The sequence below is a fragment of the Lithobates pipiens genome, unplaced genomic scaffold (assembly GCF_037356315.1).
Source record: "Lithobates pipiens isolate NorthernLeopardFrog02 unplaced genomic scaffold, aLitPip1_a1.2 Scaffold_41, whole genome shotgun sequence".
In the NCBI taxonomy this organism is placed as follows: Eukaryota; Metazoa; Chordata; class Amphibia; order Anura; family Ranidae; genus Lithobates; species Lithobates pipiens.
In genome coordinates, this window is record NW_027507861.1 from 1,368,432 (window position 1) to 1,391,124 (window position 22,693).

General features: G+C 45.6%; 2 protein-coding genes across 2 annotated transcripts in view; one reads left to right on the forward strand and one right to left on the reverse strand.

The window, feature by feature from the left end:
- LOC143956783 (uncharacterized) overlaps positions 1 to 22,693 on the forward strand; it is a 312,193-nt gene that overhangs the window by 60,435 nt on the left and 229,065 nt on the right.
- On the reverse strand, positions 1,785 to 2,756 carry LOC143956829 (uncharacterized). Its single transcript, XM_077467004.1, has 2 exons — positions 2,365 to 2,756; positions 1,785 to 2,280 (listed from the first exon to the last, which is right to left on the reverse strand). The coding sequence occupies exons 1-2, from the start codon at positions 2,754 to 2,756 to the stop codon at positions 1,785 to 1,787; spliced, it is 888 nt and encodes a 295-aa protein (XP_077323130.1).

A 22,693-nucleotide genomic window follows, 5' to 3' on the forward strand; every position in this document is an offset into this window, starting at 1 on the left:
TAAAATGAACAAAAGTGTGTTTTTCCCCAAAAAATGTTTTTGAAAAATTGCTGCACAAATACTGTGTGAAAAAAAATTAAACACCCACCATTTTAAACTCTAGGGTCTTTGATTTAAAAAAAAAATATATAATGTAATGTTTTTGGGTTCAAAGTAATTTTCTTGCAAAAAATAAAATAAAAAATTCACGTAAACAAAAAGTGCCAGCATGGGCTTTGTCTTCAAGTGGTTAGAAGAGTGGGTGATGTGTGACATAAGCTTCTAAATGTAGTGCATAAAATGCCAGGACAGTTTAAAACCCCCAAATGACCCCATTTTGGAAAGTAGACACCCCAAGCTATTTGCTGAGAGGCATGTTGAGTCCATGCAATATTTTATATTTTGACACGAGTTCCACATAAATGCTATGTGGTACTCACTACGCATGTAGTAGTGTCTCACTATGCATGCTTCGGGGGCACCTATGTGCTAGAACACTGATTGCAATACACGTTACATATCACTGCACATGCCAGAGTGAGGGAAATAGTTCTAGCACCAGAGCTCCTTCTGGACTATGGAAAATACAGGGTACTGGAGTGTGTCACCATTTCACGGACACACGCTAATTTAAGGTTTGACATGTTGGGTATCTATTTACCTAGAACAGCCCCATCTTTTAAGATTTTACCAAATGGGTAATTTATTGCATTTGTGCCAACTAAAGTGAACACTTTAGTATTTTTTACAGCAATATTTTCCTAGACCTTTGCTCTAATATTGTGTAACATTAAAAAAATTGGAACTATCTCTATTTTATTCTCTTTGGTGTCGGCTTTCAGAAAATATATGATGTTTGGAGGATTTTATGCAATCATCAGAGCTGAAATAATCATTTTTAACCCCTTCATGTGGTCATGAACACAAATATGTGGCCCCCACAGCCCTGGGCTTTTTTTCTTATTTTCATATCTCCCTTTTGTGCTGGAAATGTGCAGCACAGTGCGCTCCCAGCACAGGGACTGAGAGAATTTCCAATTCTGGGTCACCTGATCACCGTGGTAGCCTCTGATTGGCTCCTACCGAGTGATCAGTCACTATGAAGCTAGCCCCTTGTGTTTCTCTCTCTGAATGGAGAGAGATAAATATACAATGAATATTTGTCTTTCCTTGCATAGAGAGAAAAAAAGTGTGTGTAAAATTAATAAAAAAGAAAAAAATATCAATAAAAGGTCAAGGGTCATTATATTTTAAGCAGGATTTGTTTTACAAACAAGAAATAACATACATATATGTGGTATCACTGCGATCGTCAGGAGCAGGAAAATGAATTTTGGTTTGTTCTTTGGTGGTAAGTTATGATGGTAACAAGAAATATACAGCTACATTTAAAAACATGATTATTTTTTTACTATTTTGGCCCAGTTTTCCTTTGATACATAAAAAATCAGGAGAAATCCATAACCATTACCACCAAATTAAAGCCCAATTTGTCCTAAAAAAACAACATATAATCCACCTGGATTAGAGAATGATGAAAATGTAATATATGTTCAGTCAAAGCTCCATAAAAAACAGAAAGATGAGAATCATGGAGAAAACACAATTCAGTGATTGGTTGTCTAAAAAATAACTCAAAAGATAGAATCATCTAAGGCTTTCTAGGTGTTTGCCTGATAGACATAAGAGCTAAACTCAATACATCTGTCCTTTCCATTCCTATTTGCTCACAAATTTTAGCATTATATATTTTTACTTATATACCAACTTGTGTGATGATGTGATGTTTCATTGCAACTTATCTGCTACCTGTTAACATCCCCCTTATACTGGAGCTGAAGACTGTGAATCTTCTGGTGGTTAATAAGCTCTGAATTTGATATAAAAGCTTTGCCACATTCAGAACACTGATAAGGCTTTTCTCCAGTGTGAATCATCTGGTGGCTGATAAGCAATTTCTTGACTGTAAAAGCTTTGTCACATTCAGAACACTGATATGGCTTCTCTCCAGCATGGACCCTCTGGTGGCTGATAAGATCTGACTTTGATGTAAAAGCTTTGCCACATTCGGAACACTGATATGGCTTCTCTCCAGTGTGAACCCTCTGGTGGCTGATAAGGTGTGACTTTGATATAAAAGCTTTTCCACATTCAGAACATTGATATGGCTTCTCTCCAGTATGACCCCTCTGGTGTCCGATAAGGGTTGACTTCAATGTAAAAGCTTTGTTACATTCAGAACACTGATATGGCTTCTCTCCAGTGTGAACCCTCTGGTGTCTGATAAGCTCTGATTTTGATGTAAAAGTTCTGCCACATTCAGAACAGTTATATGGCTTCTCTCCAGTATGAACCCTCTGGTGTCTGATAAGGGTTGACGTCAATGTAAAAGCTTTGTCACATTCAGAACACTGATATGGCTTCTCTCCAGTATGAACCCTCTGGTGGCTGATAAGCGTTGACTTTGATGTAAAAGTTTTGTCACATTCAAAACACTGATAGGGCTTTTCTCCAGTGTGAACCCTCTGGTGGCTGATAAGGTGTGACTTTGATGTAAAAGCTTTTCCACATTCAGAACATTGATATGGCTTCTCTCCAGTATGAACCCTCTGGTGTATTGTAAGACTATGCTTTTCTGTGAAAGCTTTGTCACATTCAGAACATTGATAAGGTTTCCCTTCAGTGTAAATCATCTGGTGTTGTATAAGATTTTGCTCTGCTGTAAAAGTTTTTTTGCAATAAGAACATGCAAATTGCCTCTCTCCAGTGCCAACCATCCTGTATCTGATATTATCTGACTTTATTCTAAAGGCTTTGTCTCATCAGGAACTCTGAAAAGCTGGATCAATGATGAAGATTATCCAAAACAGTTATGACATTTAGATTACTGATACGGCTTGGGTCCTGTGTGATTCCTCCAGTGATCTGTAATAAAGCCTTTCAGTCAGAACACTCATATGGCTCATCACCAAGGTGAATCAGTTGTGCTCAGGAAGACCACCTTGACCAAAAACTTTGTTCATCAATCCACCTAAAAAAAATAAAAAACAATATTTAAAAGCCAGATTTCTATAAATATATCTACATTTAAGCTGTTTTCTCTTTGGTGATCTTATTCACCACTTAAGCCCCGGACCATATGGCTGGCCAAAGACCAGAGTACTTTTTGCAATTCGGCACTGCGTCGCTTTAACTGACAAGGACATCAACTGACAATTGACATCCCTTTTTCCCACAAATATAACTTTCTTTTGTGGTATTTGATCACTTCTGAGGTTTTTATTTTTTGCGCTATAAACAAAAAAAGAGCGACAATTTTGAAAAAAAAAAATTTTTTACCTTTGCTAAAATAAATATCCCCCAAAAATATATATAAAAACATTTTTTCCTCAGTTTAGGCCGATACGTATTCTACATATTTTTGGTAAAGAAAATTGCAATAAGTGTTTATTGATTTGTTTGCACAAAAGTTATAGCATCTACAAAATAGGGCATAATTTTATGCAATTTTTATTATGTTTTTTTCTTTACTAGTAATAGCGGCGATCATCGATTTTTATCATGACTGTGACATAATGGCAGACACATCGGACATTTTTGACACATTTTTTGGGACCATTGTCATTTATACAGCAATCAATGCTATACAAATACATTGACTCCTGTACAAATGACACTGACAGTGAAGGGGTTAACCACTAGGGGGCAGTTAAGGGGTTACGTGTGTTCTAGGGAGTGATTCTAGCTGTGGAGGGGTGTGGCTACATGTGACATGTCACTGATCACCGCTCCAGATTACAGGGAGCTGTGATCAGTGACAGTGTCACTAGGCTGAACGGGGAAATGCTTGTTTACATTAGCATTTCCACGGTCTTTATCTCCATGAGACGATCGCGGGTATCCCCACTGACATTGAGTCCACGGGACACGTTATCCTACTCAAGGAGCTTGCTGTAGGCGCAAATGCTGCAAGCCGCCTTTTAAAGGGCAACGTTTTCAGACCTGTAATATGGGAACTATAGGGATCTGGTGAAGCTGCTGTTTGTTTTTATCACATAGACTTCCTGCACTGGATGAGGAGAGTGCCCCGTATGACCTACTAGAAGAATTCCTAGTTGGATTATTGAAAAAAAATAAGACAATGAAGGTGAAAATGCCACATGATGAGGATACACATACAGTATGTCTATGTAACTGCCAGGTAATTTTTTTGGCACAGGTACATAGATGATATTTTTCCCTTTTTGATCAGACCTGCCAGTGAATTTAATAATTTTGTGGAGTCATCAGATGATCTTAATTTAAAGTTTAAATATAAATGTAGCAAACTTGTGGTAAATGTCTTGGACTTCTAAATAGTGGTAACAAAAGAAGGTAAGGTTATCAACATAATGAATAGTACGTCTACAGTGTGCATCGAGTTCTCACCCAAGGCTCCTTAGATGTAGCAATAGTTAAACTTTTTGGACTTTGGAATAGTGGTAAGAAAAGGAGAGACACACTCCTCATTCCAGGCTCCTCATACCACACTCCTCATCCCAGGCTCCTCATACCACACTCCTCATTCCAGGCTCCTCATACCACACTCCTCATTCCAGGCTCCTCATACCACACTCCTCATTCCAGGCTCCTCATACCACACTCCTCATTCCAGGCTCCTCATACCGCACTCCTCATCCCAGGACTTTGGAATATTGTTGCTTCTGCTACTGTGGGGCACTCCTTACCAAAGATTGCATTGAGTTTCTTTACCCTAGTACCCAACATGGGTACTATTGCATCACTTCCTGACTGCAGAGGGAGAGAATCCTATACATCCTATCCTATCCTGAAAGCAGGGGATTGTGGAACATGTAGTCTGGAAATCTGGAATTTCAATGGACCCAATGCTGCTGCAAACTACAAGTTCCAGCTGACTGGAAAGAAAAATAATTCTGGGTGAGCAGATAAATAGAATGGTCGGGGGAAGGGGTTCACTCTCTTGGGACATGGGACCTACAGCTGCAGGAGTGAGAGGCTAGGCTTCCACTTTATCACTTCAATAGCGGGCACACCCCCCTCCTGGCCAGGCCAATTTTCAGCTTCCAGCGATGTCACACTTTGAATGACAATTGCGCCGTCATGTAACACTGTACTCATATGACATTTTTTATATTTTTTTCCCACAAATAGAGCTTTATGATGATATGTGATCACCAATGGGTTTTTATTTTTTGCTAATCAAATAAGTAAATAAACAAAAAAATGTAAAAAAATGTTTTTCTTTGTTTCTGTCATAGAATTTTGTAAATATGTTTTCTCCTTCACTGATGTGCACTGATGAGGAGGCACTAATATACAGGACTTATGGGCACTATTAGGTGGCACTGATATGCAGCACTGATGGGCACTGATAGCCAGCACTGTTGGGCACTAATGGGCATCAATAGGTGGCACTAATGGGCAACACTGAGGAGGAGACACTGACAGTTAGCAATGATTGGCATCCCTAATGAACACTGATTGGCATCCCTAATAGGCACTGATTGGCATCACAGGTGGGCACTGGTGAGCATCGCTAAAGGGGCTGCACTGATTATCAGTGCAGATCCCCCATCAGGAGAGCTGCTTATTATCTCTCCTCTACTCATGCCCTGTCAGTGTGAATGAGGAAAGCAGATAATAGGCTCTTCATAGTAGTGCTGTGGTCAGCTGTGATCACAAGGTATAGAGCAGTGATTCTCAACCAGGGTTCTGTGGAACCCTAGGGTTCCTCCAGGGGTTGCTAGGGGTTCCTTCAGCATTGGGCGATTTCTGCCTCTCAGGTAAGTTCACACTCACACCATTGATCTTGTTAGCTATCTGTAAGGAGGTAATTCTTCCCAATGACCACAAGTGTAAGGCCGCGTACATACGGGCGGACTGTTCGTCCAACTTTGTCCGCTGAACAGTGTTTCAGCGGACAGTCCGCTCGTGTGTGGGCTTCAGCGGACAGTTTCAGCGGACAGTCTGACGAACAAAGTTTTTCAGAATTTCCGTAAGACAGTCCGCTGAAACTTGGTTTTGTCCGTCCAAACTTGGTTTCAGCAGACAGTCCGCTCGTGTGTAGGCAAGTTGGACGGACTAAGTATCGCGCATACTCAGAAAGGGTTTACACGGCCGAAGGTTGCATTGCAGTGTATAGGATGTCGTTTTTCTAGTCCTGTCGTACGTGCCGTTCACGTCATCGCGCACGCTTTCAGCGGACTGTTCGTTCATCGTGTGTGGTCAAGTCCGTTCATGCAAATTTTGAGCGGACTGTTTGTCGGATTGTTTGATGAACACAGTTGGGCCAACAGTCCGCCCGTGTGTACGCGGCCTAAGGATCATTCTTCCCACTGACCATCACACTAATGTATCATGAGTTGTAGATTTCAAATTTTTAGCATTGGTTCCCCGAGACCAGAGAACTATTTCAAGGGTTCCTCTGTGTTGAAAAGGTTGAGAAAGGCTGGAATAGAGCCTATGTCATAGGATCTTTACTGTGATTGGAGATGCGGTGTGTTGGAGCGACACCCTGCACTACCGATCGGGCCGCACAAATGGCTTGTTCTGCCAGACGTCATATGACATCCAGTCAGAACAGGGGAGCCACCACTTGGCCGTGATTTTTCTATAGGCCGGCTGGATGTGGTTAAAATGGCATATTGTTAATCTATTGTACGAATTAATTTTAACGTATAAGAAGATTTATCATAATAAGGAGAGAAACACAGCCAAGAAGGCAATGTTCATGTGAAACACGTTTAATGAATTTGTTTCTCTATCTCCTCCTTATAGAGGTCTGTGTATAAAATCTTCATTGTGACAATTATCCTCACATTTAGAATGAAAATTGCTGTATTTTATCTGATATGCAGTTCCTATATGATCAGCGCCACCTAGGGGCCATTATGTGTTTTTTGCTGGCTGAAATAAAATGCATAATAACCACTGGATGGTGACACAGAAATATAAGAACATTAGGGATGTTTATACAAATAATAATACAGACATTATTAACCACTTCCCGCCCATGCTATAGCCGAAAGACGGCTACAGTGCGAACGCTACCTGCTGGGGGGCCTTCCCTGGACATCCTCCTATTTACTTCTGCAATGCGCGCTCCTGAGAGCATGCATCGGGGAAGTTCTGTGCAGATCGCTGTAAACGGCCAATCACAGCAGCCATTTACAGCGTGATCAGCGTGTCCAATGAGAGATGATCTCATATGTAAACATATGAGATCATTTCTCAGCGCTGCTCCCCCTCCTCACACAGAGACAGCATGTGAAGAGGGAGAGGTGAACGGCTGCAGCAGCCGTAAGTTACAAAAAAAAGTAAAATCAACTGCCATCTGCCCTCAGTGCCACCTGTTAGTGCCATCTGTCCCCAGTGCCACCTGTTGTCAGTGCCACCTGTCCCCAGTGCCATCTGTCCCCAGTGCCACGTATAAGTGCCATCTGTCATCAGTGCCACGTATAAGTGCCATCTGTCATCAGTGCCACATAATAGTGCCATCTGTCATCAGTGTCATGTATCAGTGGCATTTGTCCTCAGTGCCACCTGTCAGTGTCACGTGCTATCTGTTATCAGTGTCACGTGTCATCAGTGCCACGTATTAGTGCCATCTGTCATCAGGGCCACATCAGTGCCACGTGTCATTGTCCTGGTGCTCCAGGGCCTTCAAAAGTATAATAGGTAGTCAACAATTTAGATGTGTAATTTATGCTCCTAGAACATGTGACGGCGCTCCCTGCATGTTGGGCCTCTCTAAGTGGCCAGGCTGTGAAAAATTCCCACACATGTGGTATCGTAATACTCAGGAGGAGTAGCAGAATTTATTTTGGGGGTGTCATTTGTGGTATACACATGCCACGTGAGAGAAATAACCTATTACAATGACAATTTTGCAATTTTGTGGAAAAAAAATAAAAAAGATAAATAATCTTAATTTTGCAAAGAATTGTGGGAAAAAATTACAACATCAAAAAGCTCACCATGCCTCTTACTAAATACCTTGGGATGTCTACTTTCGAAAAAGGGGTCATTTGGGGGGTATTTGTACTTTCCTGGCTTGTTTGGGTCAAAAGAAATGATATCGGCCACCAGTACATCAGATGTGATCAATTTTGTATGATTTGCACCACAGCTTGTAGACTCTCTAACTTTCACAAAGACCAAATAATATCCACTAATTTGGGTTATTTTTACCAAAGATATGTAGCAGTATAAATTGTGGCCAAAATTTATGAAGAAAAATCTTCTTTTTTAATTTATAGCGCAAAAAATAAAAAAACCCAGAGGTGATCAAATACCACCAAATGAAAGCTCTATGTGTGGAAAAAAAGGACAAAAAATTCATTTGGGTACAGTGTTGCATGACTGAGTAATTGTCATTCAAATTGTGAGAGCACCGAAAGCTGAAAATTGGTCTGGGCCGGAGGGGGGTTTAAGTGCCCAGTAGGCAAGTGGTTAATAAATAATATCAATATTATGAAACTACTTCTACTTCTCACCGTTCTTTTAGGGGTAAGTCAGCAATGAAACACAAAACACACTGCAGGTGAAAAAAAGGATTATAAATGTACAAAGAAATAACCGCAACAGCTTTGCTACAGACAAGGAAATATTACTTCTATTACAGAGAAACAATAAGCACTTCTAAGAGGCATAAAACCACAGTGGTCACTAGAAGGGAAAAAACACCATCTGTTGTTACAGACTATGGTATCGGGGTGCAGTGATGTGGGGGGTCAGACAACACACGGGGTATCACCTTCTGTTGTATATCCACAGAAATCACCCAGCATGCTGGCAGATTGTCAGGAGAACCCCAAATTCCCAGCCTAGACAGGGGTAACAGCTGTATAACAGCACACACACACTATTCTCCCACCACTGCCACACACATGACAAGGATGGAAGCCACGGGAATTAGAAAACCAGGAGAGGACCTTGTATGGTGGGGGAGGGAAGGAGAGGGAGATCATTGTTAGCCAGTAATACCAGCTGTGATAGACTTGGCAAAGCCTGCAATACCTCTTCCCACCACTAGAGGGAGAATCTGCCCATATCTAACTGGCTGATCACACAGACTAGAGCAGTCTAGTAATCAGCACACACTTCTGGGGTTCCTCAGACACCCCTACAAGCTAGAATCCTTGTGTTACTCCCTCTTCCCACTATCTATTTATACCCCTACACCAGACACACAACATGGGGGGCAGTGAGGGAAGTGGGGTGAACAGGGAGGCAGCTGGGGGGAGAGAGAAGTAGATGGGAAAGTGAGGGGGGAAGTAGATGGAAAGGTGAGGAGGAGGGAATTGGATGTGAAATGGGGGAATGGGGAATAGAGAAGTGGGGGGCAGTGAGAGGTAGGTGAGATGAAAAAATGGCCACTGTCCATGGTCATTGTGGGGGGGATACCTTCTATTGTTATCAGATGATTTAAAAAAGGTGATCACTGAGAGGAAATGTTGGGCATTGGTGCTTAGTGTGAAAAGGGGGACTAGAGGTGCTTAGTGAGGAGCAAGGGGGGCAGAGGTGCTTAGTGAAGAAACAAGTGGTACTGGACTAGTTCTCAGTGGTGGGATGGTGGGCAGTGAGGGTACAGAGGGGTGGAGAGGGGAGCAGCAGGGAGACAGAGGGGTGGACAGGAGCCAGTAGGGTAACACATGGAAGGACAAGGGGCAGTAGGGGGACACGTGGGAGGAAAGGGGGCAGTAGTGGGACATATGGAAGGACAGGGGGCAGTAGGTGGACAAATGGCAGGACAGGGGGCAGTAGGGGAAAGATGAGAATACAGGGGCAGTAGGGAGACACATGGGAGGACAGGGGGAAGTAGGGGGACACATAGAAGGAAAGGGTGGCAGTAGGGGGACATATGGGAAGACAGGGGGCAATAGGTGGACAAATAGGAGGACAGTGGGCAGTAGGGGGACACATGAGAGGACAGGGGGAGTACGGGGACACATGGGAGGACAGGGGGCAGTAGGGGGACACATGGGAGGACATGGGGCAGTAGGGGGACATTTGGGAGGACAAGGGGGCAGTAGGGAGACATATGGGAGGACAAGGGGGCAGTAGGGAGACACATGGGAAGACAAAGGGGCAGTAGGGGGACACATGGGAGGACAAGGGGCAGTAGAGAGACAAGGATGTAGGCAGAGGTACAGAGGGGTAGATAGGGGCAGTGGGGGGAGACAAAAGGGCTTGACAGGGGGCAGTGGGGGACACAGGGGTAGATTGGGGACAGGGGGGCAGTAGGGGGGCAGAGGTGTGGGCAAGGGGCAGTGGGGGAACAGATGAGTGGATGGGGGGCAGTAGGGTGAATTGGGAAATTAATACCTGGCTGATGATGTCCTGTTCAAGGGGTTGATGTGGAGCTCCTCTGATGAGTCCTCTATGGTTTGGGTCCTCTCGGATGGTCCCTCTTGGCTCCTCTGATGAGTCTTCTATGGTTGGGGTCCTCTCGGATGGTCCCTCTTGGCTCCTCTGATGAGTCTTCTATGGTTGGGGTCCTCTTGGATGGTCCCTCTTGGTTCCTCTGATGAGTCTTCTATGGTCGGGTGACTTCTGACTCTTCCCAGCACAGTGACTGGATATGAAGGGGGAAATCTCTCCCAACTCTCGGCTTCCTTCTGCTCACAAGTCTCCACAATCAGGGGAAAGTTCTCTGTGTCCCCGATGGAAGATCTTGTCCTTGCTGAGAGGTGTGAGGGACTTTCTGTGTCTGCACTACGGATCTAGAGAGACTCCTCCAATCTCATTGTGAGCCAGCTTCCTCACAGGGGGCCCCTCCCCCACAGATGCCCTGGGGCCACCCTGACTACAAACTCAGGAAGGGGGAGGGGGATTCACAAAGAGGACCCCTCCCTCCATTCTCTGGGATGACACAATAGAATCTCATTCCAGATTGGTCATATGAAGAAGGTTTGTTGGATGTTCTTCTGGTTAGTGGAGGGAAATCAATGTTGATTATTGAGTGCAGTGAGGAGAAGATTGGGAGGATCAGGATGGGGAATTTTTCTCCAAGGAATGAATTTCTAGCAGTGAATGTGGTTTTCATTCAGTAAATTCCATTCATTCCAAAATGAGATGATAAAAGGAAATGAAATGTTGAACTTCTTCTGAGCGCCATTCATCAATCCATGGAATGTAGTGAGAAGATTTCTCCAAATTCTCCTTCAATAATCTCCTAGTGTATGAGGAGCTTTCCCTTTCTTGTGTCCTCTTCCTTCCTCCGCTGATCACACTGGTGTCTTCAGAGAGATCCGGAGCTGAGCTCTCACATCTCTCAGGACTCTCATATTGCACCCACCGGGGGATCACCTCATACACTTCATCTTCTACATGTGCTGGACGCCATGACACTCATTTCTTGGGGAAAACTTTCTCCCGGAGATCTTGCAGGAGATGAAAGGAATGTTGTACGATGCATGTGTGAGACGAGGCACATGACATCACACGCTCCATATTCTGCATGCGCGGTATAATGTACATTTACATAATGGTGGTGTGGGGGAGGGGACACAGACTGCACAGAGGTACAATAAGTGATTCGGAAGGGATTGGATGGGTTTTGATCCATGTATTGGCTTGCTGGTTGTACACAGGTCAGTCTATTGATCGATTTGTGTACAATCAGTCTGTCAGGTTTTACCTGAATGATCAACACCACCGGCTATAGGCGGCAACACCAGTCATTGTATTCTGATGGTGGGGGAGGGTCTCCACTGTCAGAACACAATAGCACAGTGGGAGGATTCCCCCATCCCCCTCCAATGTGTGGGAAATGTACATTCTACCCGCTGTTTGAATTAAAAATAAAAATACTCCTCTATGTCCAGGATAAGGATGTCCATATACATTCCAATCTGATTGTACAATCTCTGTTCTGTGAGCCTTGTCCCTCCCCTTGTCATATCAATAATGATAACTGAACCAATAATGATTCAACATTAGGAGGACACCCCTCCCCCTCCAATGAGGACACCCTCTCCCTTCCTGCAACAATGACTTCCTCTCCCCCTCCCCACCACTGAGGGCATCCCCTTCCCATTCTTCACAGAGAACACCCCCTCTTTTTCTGCACTGAGGACACCCCCTCCCCCACTGAAAATACCCCTCCCCCTCTGTCACTAAGAGGGGGGAGAGAAACCATGGGGGGTAATGTGGTGTCACTAAGAGGGGAGGAGAGAGGACAATGGCCTAGGTAATTTTGGGCCTCATGGGAAGAATGGTCAATGTGAGCAGAGGGGAGGATAGAAGAGGAGACCATAGGGGGCAGTGTAGTGTCACAATGTGGGGTCATCATAATGGAGGGAGGAACTATGGAGGACAATGTGGGGTCACTTCTGGAAAAAGAAAGAGGAACCAATGGGAACAATTTGGGGTCACTATTTTGAGGGGGATCATGGGGAACAATGTCCAGTCATTATGGGGGAGGGGCAGTGCAGGGAACATAGGAGGGGGTGACAAGGTACATATTGGGGGATTCTGGAACAGAAATCAATTTCTTTTAATGTTTCCAAAACAATGTAATAGGAGGAAACACCCAAACCTTCCATTCAGTGTGTATGGGATCGGGCCGCTCCTTGTACTATGTAGATGATCGAAAGGAGATTGTACAATCAGATTGTATAGTGTATGGTCACCTTTAGGGCTCATTCTCACCAACAATTAATCTGGCCATACACGAGGAGATTTTCAAATGAACGTCCGTACAAACTTCCATATGACAATTCTCATCAGTACATTCAGTGACTCCCATGGTGAATGTCCTTTGTGCTTGGAATGTCCCGTGTGTTTGGAATGATGGACTTTCCGGAATGAAATCTCATTCGCTGCTAGAAATTTCTTCATTCCAGAAACATTTTCCATCCGACTCCTTCCAATTTCCTCATCACCGCCATCACACACTTCCATTTCCCTCCACTAACCAGAAGAGAATGGAGGGAAGGATCTTCCAATGAAAAGATTGGAAGGAGATTGTACGAGTGTATGGGCAGCTGAACAAGGCGATGTTCCCGATGTTCTATGGCTTCCGTCACCATCACAGAAAACAATGTGAGGTTGTATTGTTTGTGCCGAGCGTTCCCACACCTTGTATAATATTACAAAGAGCCCATAGAATTCTATAGAGGAGAGCCTAACACCTCATTACACCGCACAACAGCGCCCCCACACTGCACACCAGAGAACACGCATTATACACACAATAACATGGGCTGTGTGCTGTGACTGAGCCACAATGTTACCTCCCCTCCCCCTCTACTGGAATTGTCCAATCCTGTCCTCTAATATTAGAGAGAGTGTCTGTACTTCTCATTACATGTAACCTCCCCTCCCCCATACACAGCCCTCCCCCATACACAGCCCAACCCCATACACCGCCCTCCCCCATACACAGCCCAACCCCATACACCGCCCTCCCCCATACACAGCCCAACCCCATACACAGCCCTCCCCCATACACAGCCCTCCCCCATACACAGCCCTCCTCCATACACAGCCCTCCCCCATACACAGCCCTCCCCCATACACAGCCCTCCCAAACTTCTCACTCCTCCCCCATACACAGCCCTCCCCTCCTCCATGCACAGCCCTCCCGACCTTCTCACCCCTTTCCCATACAGAGCCCTTCCCACCTTCTCATCCCTCCCCCATACACATCCCTCCCCGACTTCTCACACCTCCCCCATACACAGTCCTCCCCGACTTCTCACCCCTCCCCCATACACACCCCTCCCCACCTTCTCATCCCTCCCCATACACATCCCTCCCCGACTTCTCACCCCTCCCCCATACACATCCTTCCTCACCCCTCCCCCATACACATCCATACACAGCCCTCCCTACCTTCTCACCCCTCCCCCATACACATCCTTCCTCACCCCTCCCCCATACACATCCATACACAGTCCTCCCTGTCTTCTCACCCCTCCCCCATACAGAGCCCTCCCCGCCTTCTCATCCCTCCTCCATACACAGCCCTCCCCGACTTCTTACCCCTCCCCCATACACATCCCTCCTCGACTTCTCACCCCTCCCCCATACACAGCCCTCCCCACCATCTCATCCCTCCACCATACACATCCCTCCCCGACTTCTTACTTATCCCCATGTGCACATCCCTCCCCGACTTCTCATCCCTCCTCCATACACAGCTCTCCCCAACTTCTCCCCCTCCCCCCTACACATCTCTCCCCTGCCTTCTCACCCCTCGCCCCAATACACAGCCCTCCCCATCTTATCATCCCTCCCCCATACACATCCTGCCTCGTCTTCTCACCCCTCCCCCATGCGCATCTCTCCCCACCTTCTCACCCCTCCCCCATACACATCCCGCCCCATCTTCTTACCCCTCCCCCATACACATCCCTCCATTTAACAAAAACTTATAACAACTTGTCTGCTTTCTCTGCACAAACAGATTCCAACAAATAACCTCACATGTCACTTCCCTCCCTCATACACTCCCTATAGATCACCTCCCCCTCCCCCACACAAATGATCAATTTATCCAACTGTCCATCCAGAGCCTCTGGTTTATAGACCGGATACATCCTAAATATAGAACCATTTATCCAACTATAAAATCAATTATTTTAATTTTTATAGCGCAACTTTTTTTGATTTTCTGGGTATTTTCTGTGTTATCGCACTGTATTGCTGCTGCTCTCCATAGCTTCTTTCCTTTTTTGCCAGCTCAGTTACATTCTTGTTTCTCTCTATATTTATCCAACTATAGTGTCATCCCAGAGAATGGAGGGAGGGGTCCTCTTTGTGAAACCCCCTCCCCCGCACTGTGATTGTAGTCAGCATGGCCCCAGGACGTCTGTGGGGGAGGGGCTCCCTGTGAGGAAGCTGGCTCACAATGTGATTGGAGTCTTCCCAGATCTGTAGTGCAGACAAAGAACGTCCCTCACACCTCTCAGCCAAGACAAGAAGCCTCCATCTTCCATCGGGGACACGGAGGAGAGACAGAGAAGATCCTCACACAGGTCAGAGCAGAATCAGCTTCATGTCTACAGTCTGCACATTGCAGGCCTAGGACCCCCACAAGGTGGAAAGACACTTTAAGGAGAACTTTCCCCTGATTGTGGACAACTTTTGAGCAGGAGGAAGAGGAGCCGAGAGTTGGGAGAGATTTCCCCCTTCATGTCCAGTCAGAAGTCGCCCGACCATAGAAGACTCATCAGAGGAACCAAGAGGGACCATCCGAGAGGATCCCAACCATAGAAGACTCATCAGAGGAACCAAGAGGGACCATCCGAGAGGACCCCAACCATAGAAGACTCATCAGAGGAACCAAGAGGGACCATCCGAGAGGACCCCAACTATAGAAGACTCATCAGAGGAGCTCCACATCAACCTCCAGACAAGGACACCATGAGCCAGGTATTCATCTCCCACTGAGCATCACTACCTTCCCATCCCCCACTGCCTTCCTGTCCAGCTCCTTGTTTCTCCACTGCCTCCCAGTTTACCCCTCTGCCCCCTATCCAACCCCTGTCCCTCACTTTCGCCTGTCCAGCCCTCTGTCCTCCTGAATGCCCCTTCCTTACTTTACTGCCCCCCTGTCCCCTTATTGTGCCTTTTCCACACTTCTGCCCCCCCAAGTTACCCTCCTATACCCCCACTGCCCCCTGTCCAGCCACTGAGCAGCAGTGCCTACTGTCTCTCTTTTGAGAACCGCTTATCCCCATTGCTCCTTCCCCCTTTTTCCTACAAAACACTAATGCCCATCATTTCCCCCTAGTGAACACAATTTTTTTAATCAACTGATATTAATAGCAGTCACCCCCCCCCCCCCCCACACACACACTGACCACAAATAACAGGCATTTATCCCTCTTTTTCCCTATCTACTTCCCTCTCCCCCCACTTCCTCATTTAGTTCCCTTTCCCCCCACTTCCCCATCTACTTCCCTCTCCCCTCTCTTTTCCATCTACTTCCCTCCCCCTCACTTTCCCGTCTATTTTCCCCCACCCGCAGACCCCACAACCACCAGGTAAGGGTTTTGGGGATGAGGCCCTTGTCCCCATCAACATGGGGACAAGGTGTTTTGGGGGACCCCAAAACACCCTCCCCATGTTGAGGGCATATGTATTGGTACAATTCAGGAGGGAGCACTCTCTTGTCCCTCCCCTTTTCCTCTAACCTGGCAGGTTGCATGCTCGGATAAGGATCTAGTATGAATTTTGGGAGGGGACCCCCACGCCATTTAATTTTTATTTTGGGGCAGGGTTCCCCTTAAAATCGATACCAGACTTTAGATTATTTTTATGTATATTGCCAGGATCCGATAATACATTACAGCCGCAAGCAATTTTAAATTAAATTTTTTCCTTTATAAACACGGGAAAGATGCGCTACTTTACAGGCAGACTAAGGGACCCCCTCCCCCAACACAATATTTAAAGGAATATTTATTTTTTATTGTTTCAGTTTAAGCATTATTAAAATCACTGCTCCTGAAAAAAAGCCATTTTTAATTGCATTGATACATGTCCCTTGGGGCAAGACCCGGGTCCCCAAACCCTTTTTATGACAATAGCTTGAATATAAGCCTTTAAAATTAGCACTTTCGATTTTTCATGTTTGTGTCCCATAGACTTTTGCCTGTTCGCAAGTTCTGCTGCGTACAGATCTGGGGGTGGGGGGTGGGGTGTTTGGCTCATCCCTAATGATAACTATTCATTCTTTTTATTATTGTATATATTAGACATGTGCATTCGTTTTCGTCCGAATGCATTTTCGTCCGAATTTCAGCTATTTTCGTTTTCGTTTTGACAAACGATAATGAAAGCACAAAATCCGAAAAACGAAAGATCCGACATAAATAAATGCTTTATTTTCGTTTTCATTGTTACAACAGTTCGATATAGAATAGGAGATTCGACATGACTCTGACAACAATCTGTGTCTATAGAACCTGTGGTCGAATGTGCCTAACCTTACCTCTATTAGTCCAAGATTATATAGAGAAAATATTCGACAGAGAAAAAAGATTTGACAGAGAGAAAAGATTCTGCAAGATACTGTCCTAAAAAGTGTTTGGGGACCCGGGTCCTGCCCCAGGGGACATGTATCAATGCAAAAAAAAGTTTTAAAAATGGCCGTTTTTTCGGGAGCAGTGATTTTAATAATGATTAAAGTGAAACAATAAAAGTGTAATATTCCTTTAAATTTCGTAGGGGGGGGTTGTCTATAGTATGCCTGTGAAGGGGCGCATGTTTCCCGTGCTTAGAATTGTCCCTGCACAAAGTGTCATTTATGCAGGAAAAAAAGTCCTTTAAAATCTCTCGCAGCTATAATGAATTGTCGGCTCCGTAATACAGAGAACACTCATTGAAAGTCATTGATAAAAAAATAAATAAATAAATAAAAAAAAAAAATCGTGGGGGTCCCCCAAATTCAATTACCAGGCCCTTCAGGTCTGGTATGGATATTAAGGGGAACCCTGCCTCAAATTTAAGAAAAAATTTGACGTGGGGTTCCCCCTAAAAATCCATACCAGACCCTTTATCCGAGCACGCAACCTGGCAGGCCGCAGGAAAAGAGGGGGGGACTAGAGAGCGGCCCCCCCTCCCTCCTGAACCGTACCAGGCCACATGCCCTCAACATTGGGAGGATGCTTTGGGGGTCTGTGACCCCTCAAAGCACCTTGTCCCCATGTTGATGAGGACAAGGGCCTCATCCCCACAACCCTGGCCGGTGGTTGTGGAGGTCTGCGGGCGGGGGGCTTATCAGAATCTGGAAGCCCCCTTTAACAAGGGGACCCCCAGATCCCGGCCCCCCCCTGTTTGAAATGGTAAGGGGGTACAAAAGTACCCCTACCATTTCACAAAGAAAGTGTAAAAAATGTTTAAATAAAACAAACACACTTTTGAAAAATTCCTTTATTAAAAATAAAAAAATAAAAAAAAGATTCCAGCGGCGGTAATCCACTCTTGCTATCCAGCGACGGACGGTCATATCTCCAGCGATGTCTCATGTCATCCAGCGCAGCGCAGCATCCTTCTTCTGTCTCCGTGGAGGAGACATTGCAGGCATTCCGGTGGCTGACGTTTGTTATATACGGAGGGCGGGGCCACCCGTCACCTGACCCCGCCCCCCTCTGACGCAAGGGGAAACCCGGGGTTCCCTGTGACGTAGGGGTGACCCGCACCCCTCTGATGTAACACAGGCAGGTTTCCGTTACATCAGAGGGGGGCGGGGTCACCTATACGTCACGGGGAACCCCGGGTTTCCCCTTGCGTCAGAGGGGGGCGGGGTCAGGTGACGGGTGGCCCCGCCCTCCGTATATAACAAACGTCAGCCGCCGGAATGCCTGCAATGTCTCCTACACGGAGACAGAAGAAGGATGCTGAGCTGCGCTGGATGACATGAGACATCGCTGGAGATATGACCGTCCGTTGCTGGATAGCAAGAGTGGATTACCACCGCTGGAATCTTTTTTTTATTTTTTTATTTTTAATAAAGGAATTTTTCAAAAGTGTGTTTATTTTATTTAAAAAATTTTTACACTTTCTTTGTGAAATGGTAGGGGTACTTTTGTACCCCCTTACCATTTCAAACAGGGGGGGGGGCGGGATCTGGGGGTCCCCTTGTTAAAGGGGGCTTCCAGATTCTGATAAGCCCCCCGCCCGCAGACCTCCACAACCACCGGCCAGGGTTGTGGGGATGAGGCCCTTGTCCTCATCAACATGGGGACAAGGTGCTTTGAGGGGTCACAGACCCCCAAAGCATCCTCCCAATGTTGAGGGCATGTGGCCTGGTACGGTTCAGGAGGGAGGGGGGGGCGCTCTCTCGTCCCCCCCTCTTTTCCTGCGGCCTGCCAGGTTGCGTGCTCGGATAAAGGGTCTGGTATGGATTTTTAGGGGGAACCCCACGTCAATTTTTTTTTAAATTTGACGCGGGGTTCCCCTTAATATCCATACCAGACCTGAAGGGTCTGGTTATGGATATTTAGGGGGAACCCCACGTCAAATTTTTTCTTAAATTTGAGGCAGGGTTCCCCTTAATATCCATACCAGACCTGAAGGGCCTGGTAATTGAATTTGGGGGACCCCCACACTTTTTTTTTTTTATTTATTTATTTTTTTTATCAATGACTTTCAATGAGTGTTCTCTGTATTACGGAGCCGACAATTCATTATAGCTGCGAGTGATTTTAAAGGACTTTTTTTCCTGCATAAATGACACTTTGTGCAGGGACAGTTCTAAGCACCAGAAACATGCGCCCCTTCACAGGCATACTATAGGAAACCCCCCCCTACGAAATTTAAAGGAATATTACACTTTTATTGTTTCACTTTAATCATTATTAAAATCACTGCTCCCGAAAAAACGGCCGTTTTTAAAACTTTTTTTTGCATTGATCCATGTCCCCTGGGGCAGGACCCGGGTCCCCAAACACTTTTTAGGACAGTAACTTGCAAATTAGCCTTTAAAATGAGCACTTTAGATTTTGAACGTTGGAGTCCCATAGACTTTAATGGGGTTCTAAAGTATGCTATATACTAGCTCCGTCGAATCTTCTTTATACATTCGACAGACACCATAAGCCTTCAAAGACAGATTCGACCGTGATTCATGTGGATTTTCGGACGAATGCAATTTTTGAACGAAAAACGAAATAAATAAAAACGAATTTCGGGAGTAACTAAATAAATTAAGTTTTCAGACGAAAACGAAATTCCGAAACGAAATATTTTACTCTGCACATGTCTAGTATATATTAGATAGATGGTTAGGATATAAGGCTGATGTTTATATTTCCCCTCAATTGTTTGGGTGGTATACCACACATAAATTGTACATAATGTCTGATATTTATCTGCCTTGTGTGAACTACCATTCACTTATGTATATGTTACATATGTTTATTTCATGTGGTACGCCCCTTGTATTACTGTTATTATTATTATTCCTTGTTTCCCCACCCATCCCAGCTTTTGCCAGGACATTCACTCTCAGGCTTGAGGGCTCAAATTATTATATTTTTATGCAAACTACAAGATGTAGTTTCCTAGGCAGGGGGAGGATGTAGCACCCTGATGTTTATAAAGGGTTGCTGCTAAATGTATTTGCCGATTGATAGTTACCATGGCCAATTGTTAGGGGCATAGGCGTGCACACAGGGTGTGTCGGGTGTGTCTGGGCACACCCTAATCACCCCATGTGCATTAGCATTATCCAGGAGCAGCACCATGTGGGTGGTTGAGGGTGCCAGTGGCCAGTGTAAATGCCCCCATTATATTAAAGTCTAGGTTCAACCTTAGGAACACATTACATCCATATTTAGGGTGTGCCGTAATATGCTCTCAATCAACTGTCTCCCACCATCAGAGCACCCTTCCTGTGACATCATGTGGTGTTCATGTGTGTTTGAACTTTGGAGTGCACACCCTAATGCAATAGGCTGCACACACCTATGGTTAGGGGTCAATTGATCTCACCCTAATTCTGGAATTGCTGCACCTCTCTCTTCTGGAACTAGGTGGCCGGGTATCTGGTGGCATTAGATAAGACAAGGGCATTGCAAGGAAAGATTAGGAATAGATATGGTGTCTCAACCAATGGGCAAGAATTTTCTTGAATCCCTTGGCCTGCTGGGAGAGCCTATTTATTTGGGTGAGGTCAGGTGATTGGTGTTCTGTGCCACCTGGATGGCTGTCTGGGTGGATGTGTGTTGTGCTGCCCCGGGCTGCTTGGCCAGAGCCTGAGGCCTATCCCGGGGACATCTGGCTGCTAAGCTGTCTGAGGGCCTATTCAGAAACAAGAGAGCAGCGTAAGGTTGGGAGGGCGGCTTGCAGTCCAACCAGAAGTGATGATTCTGACAGCTGGAGAACCAGTCATGGACGGAGGTAGAGGGGAAGCTGTCGCCACTAAGGGACCATCCACCTTATTACCAGGGACCAATGTGAGTAGCTGAAGCAAGTACCAGAGCAGCATTCTCACCAACCGGGGACAGTGAAGAATTAGGAAACTTCAGCAGGTTTCAAGCCAGGGACCCAACCAGCGGAGGTGATGCTTGCAGAGAAGCCTTGTGTGTCAAGTCAGGGACCGAGCCAGCCAGCGAGGTGACACTTGAGGAGTATCTGTGAGTGCCAAGCTAGGGACCCAGCAGGGAGGCGGGGGTGACGCTTGAGGAAGATACTGAGTGAGAAGGTTGGAAGAGCTCAGGGGTTTCTGTGGCGGTGGATCAACAAGTCCAGTGAGAGAGACTGGGAGATCAGTGGAGTGAAGATCTACAAAAGGAGATTGTAGAGAAAGTAAAGAAGTTTGTTACGAATTGTGTTATAAACTATTATAAGACTGTTGCCATAGGAGATGGCTTCCTTACTCGTGCAGCTGTGGTGTCTTTCTGGATGCCTTTCCCTGCACGGCTGTCTACCAAAGTTCCTAAAAGAACACAAAGATCTGTACCAGGACACCATGGTGGAGACATCCAGCTACATGAACCCCCCAGAGAGATGTCACCATCCTCTGTATTCCCGGGATTCCACACAGGAAGATCTCACCATCCCTCATTATTACAAGGTTGGTGGGATGGAGCATCTAGAACATGGATGGAGATGTGTGGTATTTATATCTGTGATGTCACAGTAATAAATCTTCTATCTTACAGATGATATTTTCTCTCATTTTCCTGATTTAGAGTGGAGATCCAATCGATATAGAATTTGAGGTGAAATCAGAAGAAGAAGAGAGGTATGTGAGGGATGATCAGCAGTCTATGGAGGAGGATGGAATAACGGGGACATTTATAGAGGAGGACACTCCTACAGAGATCAGCACAGGTGGGTCATTAACACCAAATCCATTCCTCCACCCATACTGCTCACTGATTGGTCCAGAGTAGGGCGGGGGCTGGGTGATATCAGCCTGTAATCCCCTGGTCACTTTCCTGAGCTGTGTTCCCCGTCCTGTATTCCTGGATTTCTCTCGGATAATCTTCCTTCTCTGTGCTGCAGACACAGTTCATGTATCTAGGATGGATTTATGGAGATTCGGGGGGTTCAGCTGGCAGCAAAATGTTGATTTTCTCTATAGGTGTTGCTTGTCTTAGACATCTGGGGATTGTGTCTTCGGTCTTCTGTCCCATCCCCGGATCTAGCGAGATCTCTGACAGAGGAATTCTCCCGGGGTTACTAGTTCTGTTGTTTGCTGGCAGTGCCGGGTGGAGGGATATGTCTGTATAGCAGAGGTAGGTAACCTTAACGAGGTGGAGATCTACCTGAACAACATGGATAAGTCAAAGATCACCAGGCACAGTATTGCCCAGTGTCACCTCCTCAAACCTGAGTTATCCCTCTAATTGCCATACTACTGTGTCACAATAGTGTGCATTGCACTGCAATCATGGGTGTAAATCAGGTGGTGAGGAGGCAACATATCACCTCCTCACCACCTGTCAACACACACTTGGATCGCTTTTCAGAGGAGCAGCAGTGTACTGCCTGCCAATTTTAACCCATTTAAGTAAATAAGGGCATTATGGAGGAGCCCCACAACTTCATGCTTCTGTAAGGTCCAAGGGGTTAAAGCAGGTGGTGAGAAAGCAACAATGCTGCCTGCTTTAACCCCTTATTTTCTGTACTGCACAAGGTTGCAGGGCACTTGCAGAGTGGACTCATCCACTTGAATGGGTTATGCTTGGTAGGTGCGACACCCACCAACTATGACACCCACCAATCATCA